The 20,847-nt window shown below is 49.8% G+C and overlaps 1 protein-coding gene across 2 annotated transcripts in view; it reads left to right on the top strand.

Moving 5' to 3' along the window:
• LOC100429145 (contactin-associated protein-like 4) overlaps window positions 1-20,847 on the top strand; it is a 209,846-nt gene that overhangs the window by 64,354 nt on the left and 124,645 nt on the right. For both annotated transcript variants that reach the window (XM_077956691.1, XM_015111578.3), the window contains exon 3: window positions 4,711-4,904. In XM_077956691.1, coding sequence (XP_077812817.1) covers window positions 4,711-4,904 — 194 coding nt within the window. The remainder of the gene's footprint in view (window positions 1-4,710; window positions 4,905-20,847) is intronic.

Here is a 20,847-nt window from a genome sequence, read left to right as displayed (position 1 = left end):
GGAGCCCAGCTGTGCCTCCCAAGTGTCCAGTCGCGGCGTCCTGAGGTGGGGTCGTCTGTCAGTGGGGACATGGGCCGGGGTCCTTCGATGGTGATGAGCGTCTTGGGGAGCTGCTCTTCTCGGAGATGCGAATGCTGCTTCTCTCCATCTTCCACCCAGCAGCTTCCACATCCATCGTGGGACCTCCCTGCACCCTCGCTATGGTGGAGTTTAACCGTGACTCTTTGTTGACTCACTGGCTGGCTTCTCAGAGATGCCCATGCTGCTTCTCTCCATCTTCCACCCACCGGCTTCCACATTCATCGGGGGACCTCCCTGTCCCCTGGCTACTGTGGAGTTTAACCTTGACGCTGTTAACTCACCTGTGGACTTCTCAGAGATGCGAATGCTGCTTCTCTCCATCTTCCACCCAGCAGCTTCCACATCCATCGGGGGACCTCCCTGCCCCTTCATTACTGGAGTTTAACCGTGGCTCTGTGTTGAATCACCGGTGGGCTTCTCCAGTGAGAAGGAGCTGGCCCTTCCACTCTGCACATGCATTTATTTGATTATTTACTTATATCAGTATGGACTCATGAGTATTTATACGCTATGGCACAAAATACGTTTTAAAAAATATTGTTGCCTCAGTTGTCCCACGCTGGCCCTTGGAAGCTCCTTCAGGCTGGACAGGCTCTTCGTTGTGTTCTTTTGACAAACACACACCCTCCCTGGGGGCACGTCCCTGGTTCCCGGAACACAAGATACTCTAAGCAGGTCCTGGATTTTCCCTGCCTCAGCCCTGGCACCCGTCAGTTCTCCAAGGATCCCAGGTCTCGTTGATTCCAATCTAACAACACAGGGTTTATTTTAGCCTGAGTTGTTCATTGTCTTCAGGAGTGAAAAGATGTCTCTCCTTGTTTATATTTACATATTGTTTGATTCTAGTTTCAGAATTGCAAACCCACATGCTACGATAAGTACCTTTACTCACTAGATTGCAGTGTCTGCGCCCAGTCAAGGCTGTTTCCGGGGTGCCTGGGTCGGTTGCATCTCCCTGCCCTCCAGGATCTTTCCCTCTGCAGTGTGTGAGACTCATTTGTCTGTGACCATCGTCCATCCCAGCTTACCCCCAGCTAAGGTCCTGGTGGGTCACAGTCACTCGTTTCTGGAGCAGATGGAGGGATGGGGAACATCACGATTGTTCTTCAAATCAAAGCTATCAGAAAAGAGACTCAGCAAAAATGCTCAGCCTCTCCCTGTCCTGACACCCCTTCCCACTCCCTGGTACCCCCACCGTGCAGGAACCGGTTTCTAAGGCTTCTGGTTCAATTAGTGATCAGGCAGCAGCTGTGTGTGATCCTGTTCCCCTTCCTTCTCTCGTATGGGAGCACTGGAGACAGATGTTCTTAGGGCTTCTCTCTCACTGGATAGTCCACCCTGGAAACCCGTCTGCTTCTCCTCACAGGGACCCTCCTCCTTCCTCAAGCCACACAGCGCCCTGTGATGTGAATTCACCTGTTCATTCAACCCACCCTTCCACACGACAGAATGTGCAATGTACGTGACAAGTAGTTTCTCTGTTAGTTGCCCTTGACTTGTTGTTTTGGTCATGCATTTAAAGTGGTTTATTTGTCAAATTTATCAGTCTTTTTCCTTTGTTACCTCCAGATTTTGAGTCATAGTCAAACTTTCTCTGAACCAACGTTAAAGTATTTACTCATTGTTTTCTTCGAGTAGTTATGTGGTTTCCTGTTTAAATATGGAGATCCCTGGTCCATTGGGAGTTAATTCTTATGTACAATGTGAGATGGAAACTTAATTCTGTCCTTTTCCAAACAGCTGCCCAGTAGTCCCAGGATCCGTTAAGAAAATGACCATCTTCATCCCGGAGCTTAGAGACTCCCCTCTGTCAGGGACTAAATTTTCACCATATTTGGGTCTATTTCTGGAATTTCTGTTTATGAACCACACTTTCGTGATTTTAGAGGTTTGTGGTACTGTCTTATGGGGCCTCTATTTCTGAAAAGCTTTTCATAGATTTTACTTTTAAACATTAGTTCCTGTACACTTTTTGTTCCTCTCAGGCATCCGATGATGTGGGCCCAAGTCCTCCTCTTCCTGCCTCCACACACGCTTCATTCTTCTCAGGCATCCGATGATGTGGGCCTGAGTCCTCCTCTTCCTGCCTCTGTACACTCTTCATTCTTCTCAGGCATCTGATGATGTGGGCCCGAGTCCTCCTCTTCCTGCCTCCTGTCACCACCACTTTCCCTGACACTCTGTTTTGTCATTTACATTCTCTTGGTAGTTTTTCTGCCTTTCTTTGATGTCCCCTATCATATTTCCATTTGAGATTTGAGTCTATTTTCCTCAGGCACCTTTAAATGTATTATTTTAAGAGCACTTTTAGGTCTACAGTAAAACTGAGCAGAAAATACAGAGAGCTCCCATATAGACGTATGACCCCCTCTGAGACACACATGATCCTGTTATTAATACCTTGCATTGGTGTGGTACAGAGAGCTCCCATATAGACATATGACCCCCTCTGAGACACACATGGTCCTGTTATTAATACCTTGCATTGGTGTGGTACAGAGAGCTCCCATATAGACGTATGACCCCCTCTGAGATACACATGGTCCTGTTATTAATACCTTGCACTGGTGTGGTGCAGAGAGCTCCCATATAGACGTTCGACCCCCTCTGAGACACACATGGTCCTGTTATTAATACCTTGCATTGGTGTGGTGCAGAGAGCTCCCATATAGACGTAGAACCCCCTCAGAGGCACACATGGTCCTGTTACTGACACCGTGCATTAGTGTGGTGCATTTGCCATAGCTGATGAAACAATACTGATAAATTATCATTAACTAATGTCCATGGTTTACATCAGGGTTAACACTTGGTGCACATTCCAGAGGTTTTGAAAATGTGTAATGACGTGTGCCATGCAGAGGTGTGCCCCCTAACACAGTGCCACGCAGAGGTGTGCCCCCTACCACAGTGCCACCTAAGATTCTCTGTGCTCCAGCGGTTCACCCCTCCCTTCCCACAACCTCGAACCATGGATTTCTTTCACTGTCTTCAGAGTTTTGCCTTTTCCCAAAGGTCCTGCAGTTGGAACCATAGGTTGGGGTCTTTTCACAGGGGCTGCTTTCACTACAAATGTGCGCTGAAGCTCTCCACAGTGTGCGTGGCTCGTGGTCGAGCTCTTTCCAGTGCTGGATTCTCTGCAGTGTCTGGCGTACCACAGTTTTGTAGGAAGCCCCCACACCATCTTCCGCAGCAGCTGGGCCATTTGCATTCCCCCCAGCAGGAACGAGCGTTTCTGTTCCACGTCCCTATGGCTGCTGGTGGGGCTCAGGTTGGAGTCAAGCTGTTCTATGAGGTGCTCCTTCATTATGCAAAGAGTTCTTATAACTCACACGGAAGATTATTATTGTGTGTGGTACGTGTTCTTTATTTCTAAGATAACTTTGTCTTTTTCTTCCATTTATTTCCTGAGTTAAATCAATTATTTTTATTACTCTGTTTTTCGCCCATATCTTACATTTCTACATTTCTGATTCAAGGTGGCTTTTCAGATCTTCCAAGGCTGGCTTGAGGATGTCTAATTTCTCAGGGGTGTTGACTTACATGTTTCTCTGCCTCGTGGCTGCTTTTGGGGAGCTTTCTTCATTCGGCTTTGGTGAACATTTGCCCCCTGGTTTCCCGACACAGCTCTGTGTAAATTGTCTTTCTCCCTCTCTTTGGTGACGGTGGGTGACATAGAAGGCTCTGGCCTGATGGCGCCCAGCTCCTCCAGTCCCGCAGTGCCGGGGGCTTCTGTGCTGCTGTTCTCAGCGGGAGGGTCTGCACCTCAGCTGTGGGGTCCGCTTCTGTCTTGCAGTCCCAAAGTCATCCTGTTTTCCTTTGCTCCCCTTCTCCACCATCCCCCTTCTTCTCCCCCAGGAACTCTGTGTTTGGGAGACTGGACCGTAAGTCAGGCCTCTGCCCTGGGGTCTGGCTGTGAATGGGTGGGCTCTGCCTCCTGGGCTTGCTCCCTGCCCTGTGGGCCTCAGTGACGCTGGCCCCGGCTCCACCTCTCAAGGGCATCTGTGCAGGTCTGTGGCTCTACCTCCTTCATTCTCAGTGACTCTCTGTCCTCTGGGGACGTGGGATGCTTGCCCCTCCCAGGGGCATTCCTCAAGCTCCTTTCCTCATCGGGCCTTGCAGGGACTCACAGGCAGCCTGCACCCCCGAGCTCCTCCTCCTGCCTTAAATGCCAGCTTCCCGAGCCTGCGAGCTGCTGGAGGCTGGGCCGGGTCTTAAGGTCTCTGCATCTCCAGTGCTGGTCACAGCTCAGGCAGGGGTGTCTGAGGCAGACGTCCTGCGCCATCCTCCGTTCACGGCACCCTGTATCCAGTTGTGATGTCTAAAGGCCAAGCAGCAGCCAGCGAGTCGGCCAGGCCCGGGAGGACATCACACCGAGCACCCAGACCCCTCAGTGGGCACCTGGACTTCGGTAGGAGGAGGCCACCCAACCTAGAACACAAATAATTCGGGTTCTGTCCTTTAATATGAGACGTATAACCATGAGGTCATTTTTTCTACATTTCAGAAAAGGAATTTTCTTAAAAGCAGCATAGGGGTGTGTTTGTACCGAGGGTTCGCCCAGTTAAGATGGATTTTAATAGTTTCTCCTCTTTCCCGTTTTCTTCGTGTGTCTTTCTCCACAAACAGGAGCTGGGGGCTGGACCCCACTCGTATCAAATAAGAACCAATGGCTGCAGATCGACCTTGGAGAGAGGGTGGAGGTCACGGCGGTGGCGACGCAGGGCGGGTACGGGAGCTCCGACTGGGTGACCAGCTACATCCTGATGTTCAGCGACAGCGGCAGGAACTGGAAGCAGTACCGGCGGGAGGACAGCATCTCAGTAGGTCCCTGGTGGGAGGACAGCGTCTCAGTGGGTCGTGGTGGGAGGACAGCATCTCTATGGGTCCTGGTGAGAGGACAGCGTCTCAGTGGGTCATGGTGGGAGGACAGCATCTCTATGGGTCCTGGTGAGAGGACAGCATCTCCGTAGGTCCTGGTGGGAGGACAGCATCTCGATGGGTCCTGGTGGGAGGACAGTATCTCGATGGGTCCTGGTGGGAGGACAGCATCTCCGTAGGTCCCTGGTGGGAGGACAGTGTCTCGGTGGGTCCTGGTGGAAGGACAGCATCTCAGTAGGTCCCTGGTGGGAGGACAGTGTCTTGGTGGGTCCCCAGTGGGAGGACAGCGTCTCGATGGGTCCTGGTGGGAGGACAGTGTCTCGGTGGGTCCCCAGTGGGAGGACAGCATCTCGATGGGTCCTGGTGGGAGGACAGCGTCTCGGTGGGTCCCCAGTGGGAGGACAGCATCTCTGTAGGTCCCTGGTGGGAGGACAGTGTCTCGGTGAGTCCTGGTGGAAGGACAGCATCTCAGTAGGTCCCTGGTGGGAGGACAGTGTCTCAGTAGGTCCCTGGCAGGAGGACAGTGTCTCAGTAGGTCCCTGGCAGGAGGACAGCGTCTTGGTAGGTCCCTGGTGGGACAAGAGCATCTCAGTAGGTTCCTGACGGGAGGACAGCATCTCGGTGGGTCCCTTCCTGGCATCACTGGCTCCTAGGGCCTGGCTTGCAGGAATGTCCCCAGGGAGCCCTGGAGGGCTTGGCTCTGGTAGAGAAAAAGCAGCTCCAGGATTTCCTGGCCAAGGTTTCCTGCATTTTGAGATGCACAAAACATGCACAGTTTAGTAAGTATGTAATAGTAAAACAGTTCCATGGCGTAGTGGGAAACGGGAAGAAAACCCGGGGTTTCTACTAAAACCATGGGCAGGATCACGTGTAACCAACCTGTGTTTTGTGCTGTCATGTGGAGGTTGGAGGAAAGCCTGGGGTTTCTACTAAAACCATGGGCGGGATCGTGTGTAACCAGCCTGTGTTTCGCACAGTCATGTGGAGGGTGGTGTTGGGGCCACATCGCTTCACATGAACCCAGTGAGCACAGCCTGACCCCAAATTCTTTGGTCTGAACTTCTGAAAGACACGGATGGACCCGTCTCCCTGTGGACAACCGTTCTGTGGACTCTGTCCTCTGTCCCACGGCCACATTCAGTAGGTTTTTGGGCAGAGACTGCCTTGAGATTCAATGACCTTGTATCTCTGGTCCCTAAACTGTCACACACCTGTGCTTCTTTGGGGCAAAATGTTTTTGTTTGCCTAGCTTGTGACTTTTAACAAGACATGCGATTTTCTGCATATCTTTCATTACGTAGTTACTGAAGTATCCCAGACACATTAGTTTAACGTTGCTGAGCCTGGAGAGTGGTTTAAAATGTTCAGTTTTGTGGCTGAAGTGAAGCCCCAGTAAAGGAGACACTGGTGACCATTGTTTACAAACAGCGGCCACCACAGAACCGAGGGCGCGGGTGGTGGATGTTTGTGAGTGGATGTTAAGGGGAGCTCATGTGAGGGGCTGTGGCCAGGGCAAGGCATCAGCCTTCACTTAAAACACCAGCTGAAGGCAACAGGGACTGGAGGAGGCCGCGAGCTCCGTGCCACACTCGGGCAGCTCTGCATTTCCTCTTTGGGGACACCCTGACAAGAAGGGAAAACAGAGGTTCTCGGCGAAGCTCCCGTCACCAGCACAGATGAGCCAGAGAGCCCAGGAGCGGCTCTAATGGGTCAACCACGTCCCCTGCATGGACCTCCCGGACCCCGGCTCTGTGTCCTTCGTGGATGGAGGACGTGGGCTGGGTTGGCCCTGGGATAAGTCAGGACTGGGACTACCCTGGCCAAAGCAGAGGGAGGGGACATGAATGAGGGGTCAGCCACCCCCGTCCTGGGAACAGATGCCAGACCAGCTGTGACTCTAGTTACAAATCGAGTAGTAACTTCAAAGACAGGCCACCACTGCGGGATGCACGTCAGCACTAATTATATTAAGATTGGATTGTTGGCACAATTTAAAAAGAACAAAGGGGAGCTGGAGACACTGTGGGAATTCTCAACTTCCTGTTCCAGCTGTGCTCTCGGCATCCCTCTTCCTGCTGACTCCTCAGGGGAAACAGCATCAGGACCAAGCCCAGGCCACACTGAGAGGGATGCACCAACTGCAAAGGGTGTGACTGCACTGTCATCGTGGCCCTCATCTGTCCAGTATTCCTGTGAGGCCCCTGTAATTATAAGCAGATGCCATGTATGGTTTGGCTTTTAAAAATTGTGGCACTATATATATAACAAAAAAATTACCATTTTATTCGTTTTCAAGTGTGTAATTCAGTGACCTAAGTGTCATATTGTTGTGCAAACATGGACACCATTCATCTCCAGGACTTTCTCATCTTCCCAAACCGAGACTGTCCCCATTAAACACTCACTCCCTATCCAACCCCTCCACCCCCGGCACCTCCATCCCACTCACCGTCTCTGTGACTTTGACGACTCTAGGGACCTCATAGAAGTGGAATCAGACAGTATTTGTCTTTTATGATTAGCTTCCTCCACTTAGCACCACACCCTCAGGTTTCACCACATCGTACATGTGTCAGAATGTCCTTTTGAAGGGTAAATCACTCTGTTGTATGGATAGACCACATTTTGTTTGTCCGTTCACCCATTGAGGGACTCTTGGTTGTTCCCATGTTTTCACTATTATGAATAATACTGCTGTGAACATGGGTGTACAAGCATCTCTTTACAAGCTGCTTTCAATTCTTTTGCATACATATCCAGAAGCAGCACTGTTGGATTATGTGGTAGAACCATGTTTTCATCTTTTGAGGAAACGCCCTACTGTTTTCCATAGTGGCTGCATCATTTCACATCCCCAGCCACGCACACCGCCGCCCTGCTGTACCGACACTGGGTGTGGCGTGTGTTGGTTAGTAGCAGCGGCACTGTTGGGGGTGAGGTGTTGTCTCACTGTGGCTCTGAGCTGCGTCTCTGGACAGTGAGTGATGCCGAGCGTGCCACTTGCTGGTGGAGCCTCCGTGTGTCTTCTTTGGAGAAATGTCTATTCAGGTCCCTTGTCAACTGTTAAAATCAGATCATTTTTACTGCTGTTGTTTAACTGTGGGAGCTCATTCTGTATTGTGGATATTAACCCTCTGTCATCTGTGTTATTTGTCGGGTTTTCTCCTGTTCCATGAGTGGTGTCTCGGTTGCTGACACCATCTTTCGATGCACCCGTGTATTCAGTTCTATTTGCTGGGTTTTCTCCCGTTCCATGAGTGGCCTCTTGGTTGCTGACACCCTCTTTCACCCAGGCTGGAGTGCAGTGGTGCCATCTCGGCTCACTGCAAGCTCTGCCTCCCAGGTTCATGCCTCCCAGGTTCATGCCATTCTCCTGCCTCAGCCTCCCGAGTAACTGGGACTACAGGCACCCGCCACCACGCCCAGCTAATTTTTTATATTAATTAGTAGAGACGGTATTTCACTGTCTTAGCCAGGATGGTCTCGATCTCCTGACCTCATGATCCACCTGCCTTGGTCTCCCAAAGTGCTGGGCTTACAGGCGTGAGCCACCGTACCTGGCCTGCTGACACCGTCTTTTGATGCACCTGCATGTTTGGTTCTATTTGCCTGGGTTTTCTTCTGTTCCATGAGTGGCGTGTTTGTTGCTGACACCATCTTTCGATGCACCCATGTGTTCGGTTCTATTTGCCTGGGTTTTCTCCTGCTCAGTGAGTGGCCTCTCAGTTGCTGACACCTTCTTTTGATGCACCTGTGTGTTTGGTTCTATTTGCCTGGGTTTTCTCCTGTTCGGTGAGTGGACTCTCAGTGGCTGACACTATCTTTTGATGCACCGGCGAGTTCGGTTCTATTTGCTTGGGTTTTTTCCTGTGCCATGAGTGGCTTCTTAGTGGCCGACACCGTCTTTCGATGAACCTGCATGTTCGGTTCTGATGCGTTCGGTTCTTTTCCGCCTTTTGTTGTTCTGCTTTATTTATATTTTAAAAGGATATTAACAAGTTATGCTGGAATAATTTCTCCATACATAATATCAGCTGAGCTATAATTACCATTTTACTTTCTAATCTAAATGTCTTCTCTTTTCAATTTTCTTTTAACGATAGATATTTTTACTTTTACAGAAGCAAAATCTCTCTAGCTGATAATTATTAGTGTTAATGTTATACTATGATCCTCATTTAAAATAAGACAGGGCTGATACTTATAACTTCCACATGATTATTCAGTTATCTGCGTTTACAGTGAGACGCACACAATACCGACATCTTCAACACAATCATTCAGTTATCTGCCTTTACAGTAAGTCACACACAATCCCGACATCTTCAACACAATTATTCGGTTATCTACCTTTACAGTGAATCACACAGGATACCGACATCTTCCACAGAGTTATTCGGTTATCCGCCTTTATAGTAAGTCACACACGATACTGACATGTTCAACACAATTACTCAGTTATCTGCATTTACAGTGAGTCACACACAATACCGACACCTTCAACACAGAAAGGTTATCCGCCTTTACGGTGAGTCACACATGATACCTGCCAACATTGTCCACACCGTTATTCGGTTATCCACCTGTACGGTGAGTCACACACAATACCAACATCTTCCACACAGTTATTCGGTTATCCACCTTTACAGTGAGTCACACAAAATACCGACATCTTCCACACAGTTATTCGGTTATCCACCTTGCAGTGAGTCACACATGATACCGACATCTTCCACACAGTTATTCAGTTATCCGCCTGTACAGTGAGTCACACACGATACTGACATCTTCCACACAGTTATTCGGTTATCCGCCTTACAGTGAGTCACACACGATACTGACATCTTCCACACAGTTATTCAGTTATCTGCCTGTACAGTGAGTCACACACGATACCGATTTCTGCCTTTACAATGAGTCACACATGATACCGACAACTTCCACACAGTTATTCAGTTATCTGCCCTTACAGTGAGTCACACAAAATACTGACATCTTCCACACAGTTATTCGGTTATCCACCTTACAGTGAGTCACACACGATACTGACTCCTGCCTTTACAATGAGTCACACATGATACCGACAACTTCCACACAGTTATTCAGTTATCTGCCTTTACAGTGAGTCACACATGATACTGACATCTTCCACACAGTTATAGTTATTCGGTTATCTGCCTTTACCATGAGTCACATATGATACCGACATCTTCCACACAGTTATAGTTATTCCATTATCTGCCTTTAAAGTGAGTCACACATGATACCAACATCTTCCACACAGTTATTCAGATATGTGGCTTTACAGTGAGTCACACACGATACCGACATCTTCCACACAGTTATTTGGTTGTCTGCCTGTACAGTGAGTTGCACACGATACCGACATCATCCACACAGTTATTCGTTTATCCACCTGTACAGTGAGTCACACATGATACCAACTTCCACCTTTACAATGAGTCACACACGATACCAACATCTTTCACACAGTTATTTGGTTATCCACTTCTACAGTGAGTCACATGTGATACTGACATCTTCCACACAGTTATTTGGTTATCCCCCTGTACAGTGAGTCACACACGATACCGACATCTTCCACACAGTTATTCAGTTCTCTGCCTGTACAGTGAATCACACACGATACCGATATCTTCCACACAGTTATTTGGTTATCTGCCTGTACAGTGAGTCACACACAATACTGACATCATCCACACAGTTATTCGGTTATCAGCCTGTACAGTGAGTCACACACGATACTGACTGATACTGACATCTTCCACAACGTTGTAGTTTTTTGGTTATCTGCTTGTACAGTGAGTCCCATATGATACCGACATCTTCCACGGTTATTCGGTTATCCGCCTTTACAGTGAGTCACACATAATACCGACATCTTCCACACAGTTATAGTTATTCAGTTATCCACCTTTACCGTGAGTCACACACAATACCAACATCTACCACATAGTTATAGTTATTCAGTTATCCACCTTTACAGTGAGTCACACACGATACTGACTTTTCCACACAGTTATTCGGTTATCCGCCTTTACAGTGAGTCGCACACAATACCAACATCATCCACACAGTTATTCATTTATCCGCCTGTACAGTGAGTCACACACGATACCGACTTCTGCCTTTACAGTGAGTCACACACGATACTGACTTCTTCCGCACAGGTATTCAGTTATCCATCTTTATAGTGAGTCACATGGTACCGACATCTTCCACACAGTTACTCATTTATCCACCTTTACAGTGAGTCACACATGATACCTACAACTTCCACACAGTTATTCGGTTATCAGCCTGTACAGTGAGTCACACACGATACTGACATCTTCCACAATGTTATAGTTTTTCGGTTATCCACTCGTACAGAGTCCCATATGATACCGACATCTTCCACACAGTTATTCGGTTATCTGCCTTTACAGTGAGTCACGCACGATACCGACATCTTCCACAGTTATTCGGTTATCTGCCTTTACTGTGAGTCACACACGATACCGCCATCTTTGCCTTTACAGTGAGTCACATACGATACCGACATCTTCCACACAGTTATAGTTATTCAATGCAGTTATCTGCCTTTACCATGAGTCACACATGATACCAACATCTTCCACACAGTTATAGTTGTTCGGTTATCCGCCTGTACAGTGAGTCACATACAAGACCAACATCTTCCACACAGTTATTCAGTCATCTGCCTTTACAGTGAGTCACACACGATACTGACATCTTCCACAGTTATGGGTAATCCACCTTTACCGTGAGTCACACACGATACCTCCATCTTCCACACAGTTATTCGGTTATCTGCCTTTACAGTGAGTCACACACAATACCAACTACTTCCACACAGTTATTTGGTTATCCGCCTTTACCGTGAGTCACATGCACTACTGACATCTTCCACACATTTATTTGGTTATCCACCTGTACAGTGAGTCACACACAATATGGACATCTTCCACACGGTTATTCGGTTATCCACCTGTACCTTGAGTCACACGATACCGACATCTTCCACACAGTTATAGTAATTCAGTTATCCACCTTTACTGTGAGTCACACACAATACCGACATCTTCCATGTAGTTATAGTTATTTGGTTATCCGCCTTTACAGTGAGTCACACACGATACTGACTTCTTCCGCACAGGTATTTGGTTATCCACCTTACATGATACCGACATCTTCCACACAGTTATTCATTTATCCACCTTTACAGTGAGTCACACACAATACCTACAACTTCCACACAGTTATTCGGTTATCCACCTGTACAGTGAGTCACACACGATACCAACATCTTCCACACAGTTATTCGGTTCTCTGCCTGTACAGTGAGTCACACACGATACTGACATCTTCCACACAGTTATTCGGTTATCTGCCTGTACAGTGAGTCACACACGATACCGACATCATCCACACAGTTATTCGGTTATCAGCCTGTACAGTGAGTCACACACGATACTGACTGATACTGACATCTTCTACAACGTTGTAGTTTTTTGGTTATCTGCTTGTACAGTGAGTCCCATATGATACCGACATCTTCCACAGTTATTCGGTTATCCGCCTTTACCGTGAATCACATGCGCTACTGACATCTTCCACACATTTATTTGGTTATCCACCTGTACAGTGAGTCACACACAATATGGATATCTTCCACACAGTTATTCGGTTATCCACCTGTACCTTGAGTCACACATGGTATCAACATCTTCCACACAGTTATAGTAATTCAGTTATCCACCTTTACTGTGAGTCACACACAATACCAATATCTTCCAGGTAGTTATAGTTATTTGGTTATCCGCCTTTACAGTGAGTCACACACAATACTGACTTCTTCGCACAGGTATTCGGTTATCCACCTTTACAGTGAGTCACACACGATACCGACATCTTCCACATGGTTATAGTTATTCAGTTATCTGCTTTTACAGGGAGTCACACATAATACTGACATCTTCCACGTAGTTATAGTTATTCGGTTATCCGCCTTCACAATGAGTCACACATGATACCAACAACTTCCACACAGTTATTCGGTTATCCGCCTATACAGTGAGTCACACACGATACCGACATCTTCCACACAGTTGTAGTTATTCCGTTATCCACCTTTACAGTGAGTCACACATGATACCGACACCTTCCACACAGTTGTAGTTATTCTGTTGTCCACCTTTACAGTGAGTCACACACGATACTGACATCTTCCACACAGTTCTTCCGTGATCCGCCTATACAGTGCATCACACACAATACCGACATCTTCCACACGGTTCTTCCGTGATCCATCTGTATAGTGCGTCACACACGATACCGACATCTTCCACATGGATCTTCCGTGATCCGCCCGTACAATGCATCACACACAATACCAACATCTTCCACACGGTTCTTCCGTGATCTGCCTATACCGACATCTTCCACACAGTTCTTCCGTGATCTGCCTGTACAGTGCATCACACACGATACCGACATCTTCCACACAGTTCTTCGGTTTTCCGCCTGTACAGTGTATCACACACGATGCCGACATCTTCCACACAGTTCTTCGGTTGTCCGCCTGTTCAGTGTGTCACACACGATGCCGACATCTTCCACACAGTTCTTCGGTTGTCCGCCTGTTCAGTGCGTCACACACGATGCCGACATCTTCCACACAGTTCTTCGGTTGTCTGCCTGTTCAGTGCGTCACACACGATGCTGACATCTTCCACACAGTTCTTCGGTTGTCCGCCTATACAGTGACTTACACACGATACTGACATCATCCACACAGTTCTTTGGTTATCCACCTGTACAGTGAGTCACACATGATACCCACATCTTCCACACAGTTATAGTTATTCAGTTATTCACCATTACCATCAGTCACACACAATACCAACATCTTCCACACAGTTATAGTTATTTGGTTATCTGCCTTTACAGTGAGTCACACATGATTCTGACATCTTCCACACAGTTATTCGGTTATCCACCTGTACATTGAGTCACGCACGATACTGACATCTTCCACACAGTTATAGTTATTCGGTTATCCGCCTTTACGGGGAGTCACACATGATACCAACATCTTCCACACAGTTATTCTGTTATCCGCCTATACAGTGTGTCACGCACGATACCGACATCTTCCACACAGTTCTTCTGTTATCCGCCTATACAGTGCGTCACACACGATACCGACATCTTCCACACAGTTCTTCCGTTATCCGCCTATACAGTGCATCACACACGATACTGACATCTTCCACACAGTTCTTCCGTTATCCGCCTATACAGTGTGTCACACGATACCAACATCTTCCACACAGTTCTTCCGTTATCTGCCTGTTCAGTGCGTCACACACGATGCCAACATCTTCCACACAGTTCTTCGGTTGTCCGCCTGTTCAGTGCGTCACACACGATGCCGACATCTTCCACACAGTTCTTCGGTTGTCCGCCTGTTTAGTGCATCACACACGATGCCGACATCTTCCACACAGTTCTTCGGTTGTCCGCCTGTTCAGTGTGTCACACACGATGCCGACATCTTCCACACAGTTCTTTGGTTGTCTGCCTGTTCAGTGCATCACACACGATAGCGACATCTTCCACACAGTTATTATGTTGTCTGCCTGTATGGTGAGTCACACACGATAGCAACATCTTCCACACAGTTATTCGGTTGTCTACCTGTACAGTGACTTACACACGATACTGACATCATCCACACAGTTCTTCGGTTATCCGCCTGTACAGTGAGTCACACATGTTCACTAGGACTTCCCTTTCCATAAGCATTTGCTTTAGACACAGCTTATCACAGGCCAGAATTCAAGAGCCAGTGACAGGGCAGAGTAGAAATGAGTTTGTGAGGCTGCTACATAGGCGGAGCCACGAGGCCTGCTGGTAGCTGTTTATGCTCATTTCTTATCACATGCTAAACAGGGGCTGGGTGATTTCTGGGTGTCCTGGGAAAGGGGTGCAGCCTTCATGGATATTCTGGGAAAGGGGTGCAGCCTCCGTGATTATTCCAGGAACGGGGGGCTCAGTCTTCACGAGTGTCCCGGGAAAGGGGTGCAGCCTTCACGGGTGTTCTGGGAAAGGGGCACAGTCTTCCCCTCACCGAGGGTCCCTCCCTTTCTAGACCATGCAGGGTGACTTCCCGAGGTTGCCGGGTGTCTGTCAGCTGTGCTGGTGCTGGTGGATGTCCTCGGCTGCGACTGCATTATAATCAGGTGTAACAGGCAGCCAAGGCACCCAGGGTCACTTCTGCTGCTGTCTTGGTTCTGGTGGGTTTGGCCAGCTTCAGTCCCCACCCTGTTATACCAGAGAGGTCTGGTACCTTTGTCTTGGGAAACCCGTCCTTCCAACCTCCTGTCTCACTCGCAGAGTCACCTGAGCCTTCAGTGGTGTGTCCCCCACTGCTGGAAAACCAGTCCTCTAAGTATCTAACCAGCAGCTAGTTAGTTATCTGGTGAGTTGCTTCTGGAGGGAAGGCCCAGGATGGGCATGGCTGGCTGGCTCACGTGGACGTCCCTGTGGCTTCACCCTTAGCAAAGGGAAAAGCTGCAGCTATGAGACCACATCAGCGAGATGCCCCCCGACCTGCCTGTGGGGACCCCACCCGACCACGGGTGGGCTGTGCCCTCACACCTATTTCCCTTCTCCCTGCTCACCTCTGCATTCAGCTCTAAAGCCTCCCACTGTGGCTCTTCTCTTCCCCTACAAAGGCAGGGGCTGGCGAGGGTGAAGGGATGCCACTGCCCCTGTGGGCACCAGGAGCACAATGGATGGAGCAAGCAGCTCCTTTGCAATGTTTCCCTGGGGTGACTTCCAGCTGCTAGAAAGGAAATTCCTATTGCACCTGCGATGCCCCCCCCCGCAGTCCCACCTGCCCTGGGACGTGGCTGACCCTGTCCAGCCTGGGATGCCCCCCACAGCCCCACCTGCCCCAGGACGTGGCCAACACTGTCCAGGTGTCACCGGCCAGAACTCAGTCCGTGGGGGAACCGTGGCTTGCCGCCGCCGCACACCTGGTTTGTGGCTCCGAGGCTGCTGGAAATGTGGCTTCCTCTTGCTTTCCTGAATGAACCCGAGAGGCTGTACTTCGGGGGAATCTGTAGTTTCTGCAATAAAAATGGGAGCTGTGCCGTTCCCATGAAGAGCCTGTCAGAGCCCTCATTTAAAAGTCACCTATTATGAATTTGAGATGTGAGTTATTCGGGATTCACTGATTACTTAAAACTCAAGTTAGGTTTTCCCCATGGTGCAAGTTCTTCTGTGATGAATACACCCGTCTATGACATTCTGGGAAAATATATTCGAAAAGAACAGACAGCAAATTCATTAAAGCAAACATCAGTTTTAGAATAAAAACAGTGTTTTATTTAATAGACACTTTTCTTTTTGCCTCCAAGAATTATATGCCAGTATGTACTCAGAACAAAATTCAGTAGGATTATTGAATCATTTACAACTTAAATGTTCTCAGATGTCTTCCAAATGCAACCAGAAAACAAACTGGGAGGAGGTCATCACAGGAAAGATTTTAGTTGACTCTGCCCTGGAAAGGACACGAACCCTACAGTTTCTTGAAAGCTACAGAAGCAGGTATGGCGTCTGCCAGCAGGAAAATTCCACCTGAATTATGAAAGAAAGCAGGTGGCACTGGAGGTCAGCCTCGTGCACAAAATGGCCTGTGTTCTGCTGCCCCTGTGTCTTTGCCTCTGTCTCTTTCTCTGTGTGTGTCTCTGTCTCTCTGTGGGTTTCTGTCTCCCCGTGTCTCTCTCTATCTCTCCCTGTGGGTTTCTGTCTCCCCCTGTCTCTCTCTCTATCTCTCTGTGTCACTCTGTTTGTCTCTGTCTCTGTTTCACTCTCTCTCTCTCTGTTTCTCTATCTTCCTGTCTCTCTTCCTCTCTCCCTCTCAGAATTCTGAGTGAGTCATCTGACATATTCTCCAACTGCTATTTCTCTGTAATGATTACACAGCAGCCATTGGCATTAAATTATAGATAGAAAATGATGTATTAGTATAGCTGTGGCCAAAGAAACAACGGCAGGGGGATGGAGGAAACGCTGCTGGTTGCTCAGGGCTGCAGGGTGATGGTCTGGCTTTCTGCTGTCTTTCTCCCTCCCCGACACTTTCTGTGGCTTAAGTGAATAATCTGTGAGATGGGAATGTGTTGGTGATGGTGAGTGCCCTAGAGCTGGGCTCCTGACAGCGGCACACCTGGAGCCTCACCCTCTGTGTAGACCTGGATGTTGCTCAGTGATTGGCTGTGCAGAACAGAGTGGGACGTGCTATGCGTTCCAGGCTGTGTCCAGCGAGTCCTGATATGGGGTCAGGGCAAACTGATGTGCATGTGTGGAGTCACCGGGACACCCAGGGTGCGCAGGTGGCTTCACCCTCCTGATACAGCCGCAGCTGCCTCAGCAGGGGAACCCCAGATACCTGTAGGCAGCCCCAGACCTGGCTTCTCCTGCCTCTGTCTGTGCCCCTGGGTCCCGGGAGCAGGTGCCTCCGCCCTGAGCCACAGGCCTCATCCCCCTCTGTGGACGCGAGCTGGGCCCTGCCTGCCTGAGCCCCAGGCCTCATCTGCCTTTGGACGCAAGCTAGGCCCTGCCTGCCTCATCCACATCTGTGGACGCGAGCTGGACCCTGCCTACCTGAGCCACAGGCCTCATCCCCCTCTGTGGACGTGAGCTGGGCCCTGCCTGCCCTGGCACAGAGGAGGAGGATGTGGTTCCCTGGCCTCATCCCTCAGTCTGTGATCGTCCCACCCTTCCAGAGGCACCAGCTGCGGAGGGAAGATGAGGACTTGGAAGCCCTGAGCGGTGGCCACAGGCGTCCAAGGAGGCGACCTCGGGCTGAGCCACCCAGGAACGCACAGTCTCCGCCGCTTACCACGGCACCTGTGATTCTTCCAAGAGTCCGTGGGAAGACACAGAAACGCCCACCGAAGCCGGGAGAAGGAATCATCCCAGAGATAAGCCAGGGTTTCTTCAAGCAGCTCAAGAGCAAGGGGTTTGTGGGATATTTACACTAAAATTACATTCGTCTTTTCTGACAGTTTGGGGCCTTGCTCTGTTTGAAACGTGTCTCAGAAGAATGCGCAAGTTAAGAAGAGTGTCCTGGGGCGGGTTCCCCAGGAACCAGCATTGGGTGACGGTGATGCCGCTGGGGGTTGCAGATCCAGGCCATCTGGGTCTGCACCTGACAAGTCTGGGAATCTGTGTGGCCTGCAAGGTACAGACACGCGCACGCGGTTTGCTTCTAACACCTAGGATTGAAAAATGATTCTGATTTTTGCTTTAAAAAATGTCAGGTGCAAGTCAAGCCAGGCCCAACCACACACCGGGGCACCAAGCACGGCTCGGCGCCAGGAGGACACACGTTTGTTCTTCATCAGCCCCTCCAGGCCCGCAGCAAAGCTCCAGTTTCCAGAGAGGCGGCCGCTGAGACTGCTTTGCACACACTTAGTGGCTTCTCACTTATCCATGCCCAGAGACCATTAAAGATGTTTTCATCTTGCCAAATGGAAAGAAAATCAGTTTTGAAAGATAATTAGCCGACTTCTATGGACATTTCTTGATAGGAAAGTTGGTTGTCCCCTCGTGCTCATGTCTGGCTCTGAAGAGACCCGTTTCTACAGAGGGGAGACAGCTGCGTGGGGTGCGGCTTTGGATTTGGTTTTGTTTGTTATATTTCCTGCGGGGGAACCGGCAAATTGGCTTCCTGACATTTCCTGCCCTGTGTTATTCCTCAGCGCCATATCTCACAGCGCCCATCAGGGTGTTTGCGGAAAACAATTGACTCGGAGCAGAAATAATCCACGCGCCCCACAGATCTCTCCGGAGCGGCTTCAGTGCTGCGGGGCTGTGCTTCCACCGCTGCCCGCCATTCTTTCTGTCCCGCCCGGGTTTCCTGGTGGGGCTGCGGTCCCAGGTGCCCTGGCTGTGGGCATTCTGGGTCCCGCTGGGACCGGGCTGACCCCTCTGCAGAGGCCTGGGAGGAGCAGCGGATGGTGCGCGTCACACCACAAGGGAGGCACCGCGTGTCCACACCATCGCATTCCCTGGCGGGAAGGAACTGCAATGCCCTCAGCGAGTGGTTTCAATGCAAGTTTATGGATATGAGTCTCATGACTAAGGTGTGGTGTGGACATAGCTCTCGGCCAACCCTGAGACTCCTGCCCATGCCGAGGCCCCACCTACCCTGAGCCATGCACAGGCCGAGCTCCCAGCTTCCCCAGGGGCATCCTGGCTGCTTTCCCAGTGGGACACGTGTGGCTGAGGGACAAACCCTGGGGCAGGTGGACTGGCTCTTTCCAGCAGGACACGGGGGGCCATGGGATGAACCTGGAGCAGGTGGACTGACTCTTTCCCAGCGGGATGCAGGGCCTGTGGGATGAACCTGGAGCAGGTGGACTGGCTCTGTCTTCAGTTTCCACGTCCCAGTGACCTAGAAGCTCCTGCAGGCTGCTACTGCCCCGCCGGCCCCTGACACAGGCATAAACCCCAGGATCTCAGACAGGTGAGGGCGGACATGACTCTGGAGACCTGCACTGGCTGTGTTAGGTCCTCACTTCAGCATCGGCAGAGGCGGCCGCCCTCCACAGAAGCAGATGACATGTCCTGTGGGACAAGGGCCGGGTCTGGAGCCAAGGCACCTGCAGAGCTCCTGCCACCCCCACGGACACGCCCTCCACACACCAAGGCCTCTCTCCCTCTCAGCTCAAATGCTCAGAACCCTGAGAAGTGAGAAACCAGCAAGAATTGGGTTAGAATAAAGAAAAAGTTTGGAAAGAAACAAAAAGCCAGACAAAGCATCCAAGAATCTGTGTGCTTGGGGCTGCAGGCCTTGCCCACCCCTCTCCCCACGACACAGCATGGGACACTCTCGGGGAGAGGCCAGGACCCCCTCCTGCAGCGCGGGGTGTCCCTTCTCCACCTCGGGGGGTGCTTTCGGGGAAGCCTGTGCTGGACGCCTGAGAGGCTGCAGTCCCCCAACACCACCCGGATGCTCAACAGGTATTTTGCTAACTTTGGATTGAAGATTTTGAAGATAGAAGGAAAAAACCCCAAATGTGTGACTGTCTCTACCAAACAGGAGCGATTTGGCCAATTGGAAGCCCAGGAGGAGACGGACAGGCAGGCAGGGCCCCGAAGACCAGGCCCCCCTCACGCCAGGCTGGTCACTGCACCGCAGGCCCAGAGGGAACGGAGGGAAGCGGCTGAGCTCCGCCTTCCCAGGTCCCTTTCCCCAGGGAGAGGAGGCTTATTTCCTGTTTCCTCCCATTTGCCTGCACTGCAAGATTTTGTTTTGAATTTAGAGTGAAATGAAAGGGCTGTAGTTATTTTTGTTTAATAGAATTGCTGACTCGAGGCATCTTTATTTTTTCAAGAAAAAGCCCAGCATGGCTTTGGAGACACATTAGTTGAAGAGTAGATATTTGATTTTCACAGATATTTTCAAACATATTTGGTTAGACCCTGACTGATTAACATTTTCTTCAAATGGAAAAGTTTCCACCACTTGTAAACAAATAGGCATTTTCGCGTAAACAATAGCAAGAGCTTGGAATCAGTGCTTCTCTCTTGTCAGGCGTGTGGGGCCTGCGCTGATCCTGGGAGGGTCATTACCGGCCACGTGGTTGCCGTGCGGCTGTTTACGGGTCACGCATGTGGCTGTTTACGGGTTGTGCGTGCGGCTGTTTATGGGTCGTGCATGTGGCTGTTTACAGATTTTGCGTGCCGCTATTTACAGGTCATGCGTGTGGCTGTTTACGGATTTTGCGTGCAGCTATTTACAGGTCATGCGTGTGGCTGTTTACGGATTTTGCGTGCGGCTAC

The sequence above is a fragment of the Macaca mulatta genome, chromosome 12, assembly GCF_049350105.2.
Source record: "Macaca mulatta isolate MMU2019108-1 chromosome 12, T2T-MMU8v2.0, whole genome shotgun sequence".
NCBI classification, from domain to species: domain Eukaryota; kingdom Metazoa; phylum Chordata; class Mammalia; order Primates; family Cercopithecidae; genus Macaca; species Macaca mulatta.
Note: the sequence above shows the minus strand (reverse complement) of the source record. Positions and strands in the feature narration are given on the sequence as shown.